Genomic DNA, 13,486 nt, shown 5'->3' with positions numbered 1-13,486 from the left:
TATATATATATATATATATATATATATATATATATATATATATAAGATTATATATATATTTTACTTGCCTTTTGTAAATTAACTATAAAGCATCTACATAGCCACAGCTGTCCCATTAACGGACCATTTTAAACTGAAGAACTCACCAGTAATGGGTTTGGTGCAGGCTTGACACCTTTTGGCATAAAGATGGTTGTAGCAGTCCACACAGAATGGATAATCATCTCTGGACATAAACTCCTCTTCACAGAGCTCTTTCCTACAGCCACTGCATAGAAAACACTCTTTATGCCATGGCTGGTCACGAAATGTTATCCCACCTGAAGTCACCACCTGCCAAAGGACCACAAAGACAGTGACCATGGAAGCTATTACAGTTCAGACCTGTCATGATCCTCTTCTGTGCCCATGAGTGTACTTTGGGTTACTCCATCCCCTTGTGTCAGGATGTCCTTTCCCTGTGGTTTTTTTTTTTTTTGAATCAATATGAGAATCAAAAGGCTATAAGGATTAAGTAGAACTGGCAAAAAAAAAAATATATATATATATATATGTATATATATATATGTATATATCCTAATTTCTCTCCTATTGTGGAATAGAAAAGAATTAGGGCCATAACAGACTCAGGAAAATGAAAAAGAAGTAGAGCCCTGATTCCTTTTCTCATCTTTAACTTTCATGTTGGTCTTCAAAGGTCTACCATTAGAACGAAGATATTTTCTATACCATGTTCTTACTTCCATGTCTAACTTTAAAGGATATTGAAAAAAGCTACTTTTCCCTGAAACCTTTCTTCCAGCAGAAGCAACCCTGATTATTATTGATAAGCACCATCATCCACTAATAATGACTAATATTTCTGAAGTGTGTTTTCAGTCCTTAGTCCTGTGCTAAGGGATGGCCTTTTCTTATGTTCCTAGCATCCCGACATAACCAAGACTCTTATTTTTTCCTCCTTTAAAAGGTGAGAAACTATTGAGGGTTACAGTGGTCAGGTCACTTGCCAGGTCACACACTACTAGCATGCAAACCTAAGCTGACTCCATAGCCTGTATACTTAACCAGTAATATAATATTGAGACAAGGTTACTTTCCACTAATGGCAGTTGGTTAGTCCTTGCTGAATTAATGAATAAACACCAAAGGGAAAAACATTTGGATAGCAGTTCCAGTATTATCTCTAGTACAAATGGGGTGCTGTGGCAACTGCGTGGGTTTTCAGCTTTAGAACTCTAAGTAATGAACACAGCTTGTGTGTTGAACCTTAATGTGTGATGTGCTAGGGTTGTGTCAGAGAAGCTTATTATTCCTCCATAACATACATACATACATACACACACACACATGTGTGTGTGTGTGTGTGTGTGTGTATCCCCATGGATTAAACTGGCTTATATAAGTCTTTTTAATCCACGAATAGTACTTTTTAAAAGGCTGAGATATCTTTATTGAGAATCAGATGGGTAAATATTGAACAACTCTTCTTGGATAGCAGTTTTGTAGTCCTAGCATCTTTCGAATCCATGGCTATTGAGCTCCTGGAGTAGCTGTGGAAACTGGAATGTGCTCATGTGGTATCTGAGATGATTCCTGTGATTGTTGTATCCAAATTCACTAGATATAGAAAATGTGGAACCTATGCAAAGCCATCTCATTGCTGAAGAAATTTAAAAATGTTGTCTATGACACAAGCTTTTGAAAAGATTATTCTAGGGGTGCCTGGGTGGCTCAGTCGGTTAAGCGTCCAACTTCGGCTCAGGTCATGATCTCGCGGTTTGTGAGTTCGAGCCCTGCGTCGGGCTCTATGCTGACAGCTCAGAGCCTGGAGCCTGCTTCAGATTCTGTCTCCCTCTCTCTCTGCCCCTCCCCTGCTCACACTGTGTCTCTCTCTGTCTTTCAATATTAAATAAAGGTTAAAAATATTAAAAAAAAAGAAAAGATTATGCTAAAGATATTTTTAAGCCTTACAACAAATCTCTTAAAAATTAAAGATATTTAATAGAAAAGTTATTTTTCCTAAAGGAAAAAAATGTATACTATTCTAAATAAGTAAATGGGAAACATAATGGCATGTGTGAACTGAAGCAATTTAAAATACCCCCTACTGATTTCAAATGCCTTACCGCAGGCACAGCAGAATTGAAGATTCCTTTCATTTGTTCAGTCAAATTATTAGCAGGCAATGCTTAAAAGACTCAACACTTGAAAAATGTATTCACAGCAAAATAAAACTTGATATATAGACCAAAGACTATTTAATTAGGAAGAAGAAACTCTGGAACATTAAAAATTGTTTGCTTGTGATTATGTTCCTTTTGAAGAGGCACGCGGGCTAAGATGAAGTCTAACATCTAGGTTTGGTGTTTGCCACTGATTGATCCCAGGATTTGGAACAAGTTTCTTCTCTGGCAAAGTGGACGCAGTATTGGTTTTGTGCTCAGTAGACAAGAGCCAATGAATCACAGGACACTCTGGGAAGCTCGAGGAGTTTGAATTTAAAGCACTTGTAGTTTGAGGTTACTTGTTTTTGGTAGAAAACAAGTTTTAGTTTCACAAAATAAAATCTATGAAAAAAGTTCTAAGGGCCTGATTTTTAAGTATTTTTTGCCTATTTTGTTTGTGTTATATTTGGTCTCTGGTTTGAGTTGAAACAAATTGTTTTTCTTCAGCTTGGGTCATCTTGATCAGAAACATTTATATCCAGCTTTCCTTGAATGGCTTGTGGTTTTAAAAATTAAATAGAAAACAATCTGGCATGTTATGGTCTGTCTACTACCCAATATAAATATTTCACAAAGTTTTCATGACTTCAGATCATGTCCTAAATATAGGACAGGCTCCTATAACCTGGGAAATGCCAGTGCTTTACTGTCTAATAGTACTTAGCACTGATGTACTGGAGAAATTCCCCCTCTGAATCTTTATAGCATTGAAAGAAAGTTTATATTGCATTCCCAATAAATGGTTTTGAGGTAATTCCAACAGGTTGCACTAATATTTCAGCTTAAGTATTTAAGAAAAATGACCTGAACATGGCCAATTTATTGTCCCTCAAAACAGTGAGATCAACCTACCATTTTATTCCAAGAATCTGTTTCTAAAATGCTTGCCATTGACCCTGGTGAGTCTTCTGAGTTTCATATATCGCAAGTTCATAGCATCTGAGGGTTGCTTATAAAGCCATTTTTAAAGTCAGTGTTTCTGGTAGAGTGAAGGAAGTCTCCGGGTTTAAGATGGTTTTACATTATGTTACTATCAATTGTAATTTCGGCCATCATTATAGTATAATCAAGATTATAATCCAATTATTATAATTTAGGAGTTTATTGATGCCTCTGCAAATGCAGTACTCGTATTTTAAACATATGTAGAAAGTTACTGTGTGCATATGTTCCCATAGAAAGAGATAATGAGACTTCTAGCTGTCCAGATGCAATTATACAAATAGTCTTGAGATCTGCCAAAGCAGCTCATAGATCAAAAATGTTTAGACAACACTGCATGCTCATCACAATTTATAGTGTTATTTTAAACCTATGATGTCTCATGGGTCAAGGATTTCTTAAAGTACATCAATATCTATTTTATGAAATACAAAGAGGTTTTATCAAAGTGATAGAGAGGAGTGACTTTTTCACATAAAAAAAGAATTGGAGAAAGTTTACCTGAAAAGCTTGACTTTTTTTCTTATTGGAAGATATGTTTTCAATGGGTATCCAAGTCAAAAGGCTGTAAATGACACTCTGGAACTGGAAGCAAAGGAAACCACTTGCCACCCTTATTCCTTTTTCTGTCTGTATGTCTAATGAATTTCTCTAGTGGTCTTGTCACTCTCTTGAGTCTACCTGTCTACTCATTAGAAATATAAAAGCTTCAAGCCAAGAAGACATTTGTGTTGCTGGGACATAATGTGAGAAGTTAAACATTCTGTTTAAATTGGTTCCCTTAATGATTCTGTGAGACAAATTCATATTCCTCTGAAAGGAAAGGGATCAAAAATTATTTTCTAAGAAGTATCTTGTATTCAACAAGAGTTGTGTGTCCTCTACCAGAATACATGAAATCTTACGTAACAGCAGCAAATGGAATTGGAATATCTATAGCTTTTGGAACTAAAGTCATGTTATGGGTAGAATTTTATGATGATAAAAATAGGTGGCCATCTTCACTGTGGCAGGCAGTGTGCTCTTGGACATGCTGGAATTTAAAAGTAACATGAATGTGTAAAGACAGACATAACATGATAGTATCAGTTCATTCCAAATATAGAATGAAGTTAAAAAGCAATGGTCCGGAAGGATCCACAAGCTTCATCCCCTGTAGATAATTACCTTCTTACAAAAGCTGCAGTAGTGAGCAAACTCCTTCTCAAAACACGGTACACAGTAATTGCCACTCTCTTTGGAAATCAAAGGTTTAGTTCCTATTGGCTGTCGGCAATGCTCACACACAAAGCAGGTTTCATGCCAGTAGTTTCCCTTAAATTCCATTTTGCGGGAACCTGTACCCCACAAATAAGAACCTGTTAGTACAAATGAAACATCATTTTTTAAAGTAATGATATGTCAAGTTATTTAGAATATATATTTTAACGTTAAGATGATAAGCTAATTGTCTTTTTAGAAAAATAGTGTTTTGTTGGTTTCTAAAACATTTATCTGAAAAAGGAAAAAAAAGGTAGAGTTCAGCCATGATGATGATGAATCGCTCTTTTACTGAAAACTCTTATGCTGTGTAAGCTACAATTTTGAGATTTGAAAGTACAACTAGTGGAGACTCTGAAAGGCTGCATGTGGGTTAGATAGATTGGGCCATAATTATCAGTATTGGGATATTAGGAATGCCTGGGGCACCAACTCTCAGGATGGATGTTGTGCAGTTATGGTCTTCTAGAAACTCTTTTGAATTCATAATAAGAAAATGAGAGAGAACCGTGTTGTTATGCTGATGCCCAGAGGGATTTAGTAGAGAATCAAAACAGCAAAAGCGCTTGCCTGAAAGTATAATCATGTACATGAATCCTTGTCTTCCTAGAAGGAATAAAGGTGACTGACCCTCAAACTATATTTTGTCCTGCTACAAAATGATGGTTGGCCCCATTCTCCTATGATGGATTATGCTTCCTGATGCCATTGTTTATGCCTAGGAACTGCTGCTTAATGCACTGTTAGTGTTATTGGTTTAGATTTCATCTTTATGGCTCAGATTGTGGTTGAAAATGCCTGTATGAATTAACTTTACAAAAATACATAGAATGCTGTATTTTACCCATTCAAAACAGAACAAAATGGTCTTTTTATTTCTGAAATACACTAAGTGAAATCAAGAGATAGCAAGATAGATGTCTTTCTCAAAAGTAGGGTTTTCTTAGCTACTATACTCTTCCTATACTTGGGCATAATTCAAAGTGTTACAGCTTCCGTTAGAGACCTGAACTCCCTTGTGATCTCACCAGGCATGATGGTCTTCTTGCAGTGGAAGCACTTGGAGGAGCACTCATTAGAATAACATTCTGAGCACAGCAGTCGCTCATCCTTGGCAGCAAAAGGCTTTTCCACCAGAGAGTGATTGCATTTGGCGCAACTGAAGCATTGTTCATGCCAGTGTCGGCCTTTGTAACAAAGATCCTTCGAGACAGTAAATACGAGTTAATTAAATGTGCTTGTGACAAAACAGGTCATTTTATAAGACTAAACTGAACACTCCTGGGACTCTGGTACCAGTAGTTTGTGCTGGTAGCTTGAGGAAAAGTTGTCATTGATAGTATTACCCATAGAGAGGAGACTCTCTGGGACAATTAAGAGCTAGAGCCTGGGCTTTCTTAGTTGGTCAGTAGAGAGAGATGGAAAATAAGTGAACTTTTTCCTATTTTTTTCAAATTTCCTCTCACTCCTTTTCACAAGCTATAAGAGGGGCTTTTCATGGAATGATTCTTACCTTTACGTTGTGATATCCTATTATTGTCTGAGATTAAACAAAATGCCAACACCACAACAAAGACAAAAAAGAAAAAGGAAAAAAATACAATAATGTGCATTGTGAGAGGAATGGACCGTGTCAGGGCACAATGGACTTAGTGGAGATGAGGCTGATTTGAAGTCAGAAGATATAGATTTTTGAAACTTTAAATTTTCAATTATTTATGTATATATTCATTTATACTCTTGTCATTCCAGAAATAAATCAACATTTTAGCTGTGTAGCTTTGGGCAAATAACTGAACCTCTTTAATCTTTAGCATCTTAAACTATCTTCTAAGATCACTGTGAAGATTAAAGTATATGTCATATTTCATAGTGCTGAGCATAGTATCTGGCGACCGATGGTAACTTTGAAGATGCTTATACCCAGCAATAGAGCAATGTGGTATTAATAGTCAGTACTAAAGGAAACAAGGCATTCCAAAGCATTTGTCTGCTTGTTTGCATGCAATAATTCTGGGAATTGAAGTGAGACCTACCTTGGAATCTGATTCAATTGGTTCTTTGCATTCCTCACAATAGTTAGAAAAAATACGATCGTAACAGGAAACACAGTATGGATTGTCATTCTTCAGTATGTACTTCTTCCTAAGAAGTGATGCTGCACAGTATTGACAATCGAATTGACCAGTTGTCATTTTGGTTCAGTCCTGTGAATAAGAAAATGATTCATGTTCACAAAAACAATTTTTTTTCTAAGATAAATTATAAAGCCTCAATAGGAGTCAAGCACTTGAATGAATTTGTGTCTTACACAAAACAAACAAACAAACAAACAAACAAACAAAACCCCACCAATTAGGAAAATATGCTGTAGTCATGATGACATTTGGGAGTGATTTAGGAAAGGCTACTGTCCTATTTTGGCAGTTCCTGTGTGTTTTGTTAACAAAATGCATTAAGTCTGCAGCCAGATTGTGAAAAACATCTTTTATTCATCATTCACTAATGTGAACTTCAATAAGAATGTGATAGGTGTTGAAAGAGGATGGTTTCACCCCAAGGATATAAATACGAACTGTTGATAGGGCTTTCACTAACTGTCATCACTTACTAACTTGCTGGAGAGTTCTGGAGGAGAGTTCCTTGGAAATCACAACAGTCTCTTTTACTCTAACTGCAATGGAAGTTGATAATCAAGTACATTGTCATTTTCTAGGCCATTCTTTTATTTCTCAAATCTTTATTGGGCACCTAATGTGGTTTCTGCGCATTAGTCCTAAGATACTCCGTGCTACATACTTTCTGTTGGGACATCCTCCTTACTTGTGGCTTCAACCTCCCCAAATATGATGTTGACTCCAAAATCTGTAGCTAAAGCTACACTTGTCTCCTGGGCATCTCCATTTAGATGGCCCACACTAAGTTGGCAAATAAGATTTCTGAGCCGGTAGGATTTGGTCCAAGTGCTAGGTCTTTATGACTGTTGTTGAACCATTGCCCAGATGTAAAAGTGCAGCCAAACCATCAGTGGTAGAGAAGAACTCCAGGCTTCTTCAAAGTTTAGGACTAAACTAATATGGATATAGAATGGTTAATAATAGCAGCATCTTACAGAACAAAAACCTGGTGTGAAACATAAAGCCAAGGCAAGGATAAGAACTTGAGTTATTCTATAATAGGAAAGCATGAAAGAACAAAACATATGGATTTCAAAAAGTTTAACTGGGCATTGAACACGAATGTCTCATTGTCCTCCAAGGTACCACCACTGATTTTTTTGGAAAATGAGACTCGTTACCTCTGGACTTACTAGAACATATTAGGAGCTATGAATATTTTCTAATTCTCCACCTCCGAAATTTGTTTTTCTAATTTTAGCAAAATCAGAAAATTAGTTATTGTGATGCTTTTTACAGCATTTTTAATGCTAGTTTTTATTTAATACATTTAAATTGTATTCCCATACGTTTTTGTCTTCTTCCATTTTAATGGTTTTTTTCCAGCAGACTGTCTTGCTGAATATATATTGTCATTAATTCTATATGTAGCAGTTTTGTTATATTGTTCCTCACTAACAGAGAAGAGACTGAAGATTTGGAACATGTGGAGTTTTTCCGAGGAAAGATGAAGACTCCTACTGGAAAGTTCCCAATGGAACATGCCAAAATTATCTGCAAGGAACATTGAATTCCCTATTTGATTAATTCCACAGAACTGTCCCTTCCAAGTGAGTACAAGCACACTCAGAGAGTTAGTGAGGACTTGGAAACAGGAGGAAAGTAGATGTGATTCCCTTGAAAGATTTTCAAATGCGAGTTTTAATCACATTTACAATGATCATGTGTTTATTTCTTAATAGTGAAATAAGTTATATACCTTTAACTTTCATCACAATATCATTTTATATATTTTATAAATATATAAATGTTGATACCACCATGTATATCAATAAATATAAATATTTCTGTAAATAAGTATCCCCATCCTAACCACATAATAGGCCTTACTCCATAGAGAATTCTTAACAAAATGAACCATACTTAGAAATTTTTTTAAAGAAGAAACTTACTTCTTATCTCATCTTTTCTTTATGGCGACATCAGAGGGTTTGGTAGGGTGAGAACAGTCATTTCAACACCTCAGAACCTTGTGATTTTGCATTTTATAGAACTATACAGTGAGATTTAGTCTAGGTCAATATGTATTGAATATATACTCAGTAACATTTGAACTCCCTGTCCTCCTGAAGTCTGGATTCTTCTAGCTTAACTCTTACTTGGTAATGGTGAATATAATTTGAGGTAAGAGAACAAACTAAATGTTCACTTTCTTATTCTTGGTTGGGAAAGATACACTGAGAAATTCAGCCCTCATTTTCATGAAGTCTCTCATTTAACTATGGATGTATGAACACATCCAAATAGAGTTTCTTAAATAGAGGTGTTATAACCATATAAATGATGCGTATTCTACTAGAACCACGGAGTTCTTAGGGAACTAATAGAAAGAGGGTGAGGAGATACAGTGTCAGGAAACCTTCTCAGAAAGACTTTAAGGAAGTTAAGCTGTTGGAACACAGGAAAGAAGGAAGGAGGGAAGGAAGAGAGGGAGGGAGGGTTGATCTCGATTTGGCAGGAAAGTAAGAGGAAAAGACAAATGGGGGAATGGTATGGGTTCTCTTCTGATGTTGGGAAATGGTGAGTCTTGTGAACAGATTTTCACCTTGGTACATTCAGGATTAAAGACGACTTTGAAGCTAAAGCTTTTTAAAGCTATTTGAATTTTTTAAATTGTTTAATGTTTATTTATTTTTGAGAGAGAGAGAGAGGGAGAGAGAGAGAGAGAGAGAAAGAGAGAGAGAGAGAGAGAGAGGCAGAGCACAAGCAGGGGAGGGGCAGAGAGAGAGAGGGAGGGAGACACAGAATCCAAAGCAGGCTCCAAGCTGTCAGCACAGAGCCTTATGTGAGGCCTGAACTCACAGACCCCGAGATCATGACCTGAGCCAAAGTCAGATACTTAACCGACTGAGCCGCCCAGGTGACCCTAAAACTATTTGCACTTTTAATAGAAGCAGTGCTAGATGGGGTGGGGGCAGGCAAAAGAGGCAAAAAAATTCTCCAGTCATAACACCTTTTATCTAACATTATTCCATTCTAAACATCATTCTGTCCTTTCCCTTTTCTTTATCCCTAACATTAATATTTTTAAATACTCGGGGAATAACTCTGTGTCTAGGAGAGCAGACCAAACAACTTGCGTTTTTAATCATTCCCGAATAGGTAAAGCTGTAGGAAAGAGGATGAGAACCATGCGATTCTTACTTCAGGAGCCCTCATCTGAGGATTGATTTGGCAGAGATATTGGGAAAAGTTTTTCTTTCAAATAAATATTTAAAATCATTGAGTAAAGCTCATCTATAATTATGAAGCATAAGAAATCTTAATACTAACAATGTAACCCAATTAGATAGCATTTGACTTTTTTAGATACAAACTCAGAAATGCTAGTATCAATATCAATTGCACATTCTTGTCAAACTTCTTTCAAAGAGGTTATATATATCAATTAAATATATTCTAATCAAACTTATTTCGAAGTCATTCTGCAATTATACAATAGTTTAAGTGAAGAATTTTTATCATTGCCTACGGGAGGTTTTAGAAGATTGATTTAGAGATACACTGATATATCAAAGAACCTATAAAAATAAATACCTCAGAAATCCAATGCCTTGAATGGACTTGGCTTTCATTTTCCAGTTCCCGCCTTTATTTTAGATTTCTACCTAAAAGGATGTGTGTTCATTGGCAATAGTTTCCATAGCTGAGAATGATGTCTCTTAGATGTTATTTTTTTAAACCAGGAATAATTTTGTGTCAAGTTATATTTTATGGTGAATTATTGATTAGACGGCTAATGCTGTGCGCCATATATCCACTTATATTTTTTACTAGGCTGAGCACAATTAATAGATTCACAAGAAGTGTACTTGAGAGAATGTCAAACAAGAGCAAGGCAGGGACCTGATACCATGCCTGGTATCGTTAATATGCCTTTGTTTGCAAGGCATAATACATCATTCATTTAATCATGCAGTCAATAAACATAAAGTATCTTTTTACTTCCAAAGTAATCTGCCAGAAGTTGTAAAAGACATAAAATAGTAGATTCAAATCCTATCCTCAGAGAATTTATAATATAGGAGGAAAAGTAAGGATATTTTATAAATAAACAAAAGTTAAGAAGTGATGAGGAGAAATGAAAGGTTTTAAGAATTTAGAGCAGTCCTAAACACAGAGCGCACATTAGAGTTTAAAATTTTCCAAAGTGCACCCCTACCCCAAACCAATTAAATCAGAAATTTCTGGAAATAACGGATAAGAATAAGTATTTTTCATTTCCTGGGTGGTTCTAATGTCCAATGAGGTTTGAAAACTACCAATTCATAGGAAGCGGACACAGAGTCACTTTTAGCTAGGAAAAATCGGGGAACAAGTTGGAGAAGGTGGCCTTTAAATGAATCATGCAGTAGATGTTATGGATTTCTTCTCTCAACCTTGGCTTTACCCTTCTAATTGGGGAGGTCAGGAAGCTAAAAATAATTCCTGGCCCCTCTACAGAAGTGTTCAGGATGCAGATTTGGCTCTGCTAACACAAACCATGTGTATAAACTGGAAGATGGAAGGGAAACGGAAGACATGTTCCTGCTGCTGCCGATGCTGGCAGACTGTGTCAGACCTATGTGGGTGCTTTCTACTATTTTGAAATGCCTGGGCTCAGGTTGTCCAGGGTTCAGTGGCTAGATTTTGGGCTATGAGATATTGTGGTAATCATATCATTGTGGCAGCTGCAGCAGGTTTCTGACCTCTGTATTACAGAGCAGAATCGATGTAGCGGTGGGAAAAGAGTAGTCTCTCCTATCCCTTGGTATTTTATAATGAAAATACTACCAGTGATCTCTCATATTCCTGTTTCTGAGTGTCAAGCACTGTATTAACCACTTTATGTGGACTGTTTCCTCTAGTCCTCACAATGGCCCTCTAGGTGAAGTCTATTATTATCCTCATGAATAATATTATCCCCTTAAAGAAGAAACCAAAGCTTATTGAGGCCAAGATCACCTGGCTCATAAAAATGCTAGATCAATGCTAGATTCAAAACGACACTTGTCAGAAACTGAAGCCTAGGATCTTAGCCTGTGCAGACCTCTCTTTCCCTGGAGATGTGGGGAAGGGCATTAAGATAGAGCAGCAGAATTAGGATAGACATTCATACTTGGATATGCGAGGTAGGCACGGGAAGCAGCAAGTAATTTATTCAGTGGCTTTCAGGGCACAAGGAGGCAAATATTGGAGGGCAAATTAGAAAGGTAGACTGGGAGAGATCATCAGTGGTTTAAGTTTCAAGCGGGAGTTGAACATATATATTTTTTTTCTATAGAAAAGGAAGTGACCACTGATGACTGGGAATAGGTACGTGAAATGTTTTGAGCTGAGACTTATAAAAATTAATTTAAAAATAACGATAGAAAGGATTGCATGATAGACATACCACAAATAGGCAAATCAATTAGGATTCCATTTTTCTTTTTTTTTTTTTAATTTTTTAATGTTTATTTCTGAGACAGAGAGAGACAGAGCATGAGTGTGGGAGGGGCAGAGGAAGAGAGGGAGACACAGAATCTGAAGCAGGCTCCAGGCTCAGAGCTGTAAGCACAGAGCCTGAAGTGGGGCTCGAACTCACACTCTGTGAGATCATGACCTGAGCTGAAGTCGGACACCCAACTGACTGAGCCACCCAAGCACCCCTGGATTCCATTTTTCAATATGCCATTTGGTCAAGAAATATTATTTTTCTTCCTATGTAAAAAAGTGTGTTTTACACGTTTTATGGGGGAATATGAGGAGAATTCTTATTGAAAAAATAATGGCCAGTCCTCCAAAACTGACAAATGACATCATGGTACAAATTTAAAAAAAGAAAGCAAAAACCAAGAACCTCAACCTGCCTAAAAACACACACACTGAGTCATCTCGGGGTAAAACCACTAAAAACCAAAGACAAATGACATCTAACACATGGGGTAAAAATATTACTTTCGGTGTAACAACAAATTAAGAAGTTACCTACTTCTCAACAGAAAAAAATGGAAGCTGGACAATAGAAAGACAAGGTAAAATTGCTGAAAGAAATTAGAAGCCAACCTAGAAATCTATACTCAGATAAAATAGCTTTCAATAATGAAGGCGAAAAAAGATATTTTTCAGACAATCAGAAACTGAATATATCAATAGCACACTTGTATTAAAATAAATACCAAAGACTGTTTTTCAGGGAAAAAAAGCATTGATCTCAGATTGAAGCTCAGAGAGGAAGCAAGCAGTGAAAACAATAAAAACTATAAATAGGTGTATCTAAATAAATATTGACTATATGGAATAACTTTAGCTAAGGAATTAGAAAAATTGGATAAAACAGGAAACTTCTAAAATAAGTAAATATTAAAACTGGTACAAGAATATAACATTTCAACTAGTTGGTAACTATCAGAGAAAGTAAATTTATTATTAAAAGCCTATTTACACAGTAAAATGCAAGCCCAAAATGGCTTCACTTGTGAATCTTACCAAGCCTCAAGAGATAATACTAATCTTAATAAATTATGCCAAATATTATAAGCAGGAAACATGTTAGCTTTGAACCCATTAAGGTGATACCAAAATCTGAAAACATTAGAGAAAAAAATTTATAGGCCAATTACACTTATAATAAATAATACATTTTGCAGTACATACAAACAATCTTTACTCAAATAATAAGCAATTATCTCTAGTAATATATAAAAATGTTAATCATGTCATGATAAATTGCATTTATCCCAAGAATGCAATTTTGGTTTAAAATTAAAAAGAGAATCTCTGTATTTCACCACATTTATTAAATAAAAGAGAAAGCCATATAATTATCTCAGCAGATGTAGAAAAGGCTTTTGATGAAATCTGACTTCAATTCAAAATCAAAAACTTAGCAAACTAAGAATAAAAGGAATTTCCTCAATG

At 36.0% G+C, this 13,486-nt stretch overlaps 1 protein-coding gene across 4 annotated transcripts in view; it reads right to left on the bottom strand.

The window, feature by feature from the left end:
- The window catches only part of FHL5 (four and a half LIM domains 5), a 41,889-nt gene that overhangs the window by 5,750 nt on the left and 22,653 nt on the right, over window positions 1–13,486 (bottom strand). For all 4 annotated transcript variants that reach the window (XM_040474205.1, XM_040474206.1, XM_040474207.1 and 1 more), the window contains 4 exons: window positions 6,464–6,634; window positions 5,456–5,630; window positions 4,335–4,504; window positions 147–333 (listed from right to left, as the gene is read on the bottom strand). In XM_040474205.1, the coding sequence (XP_040330139.1) occupies window positions 147–333; window positions 4,335–4,504; window positions 5,456–5,630; window positions 6,464–6,622 (691 nt within the window). In that variant the 5' untranslated portion in view covers window positions 6,623–6,634. The remainder of the gene's footprint in view (window positions 1–146; window positions 334–4,334; window positions 4,505–5,455; window positions 5,631–6,463; window positions 6,635–13,486) is intronic.

This window comes from Herpailurus yagouaroundi, unplaced genomic scaffold (assembly GCF_014898765.1).
Source record: "Herpailurus yagouaroundi ecotype Mexico unplaced genomic scaffold, PumYag 139, whole genome shotgun sequence".
Classification (NCBI taxonomy): Eukaryota; Metazoa; Chordata; class Mammalia; order Carnivora; family Felidae; genus Herpailurus; species Herpailurus yagouaroundi.
Note: the sequence above shows the minus strand (reverse complement) of the source record. Positions and strands in the feature narration are given on the sequence as shown.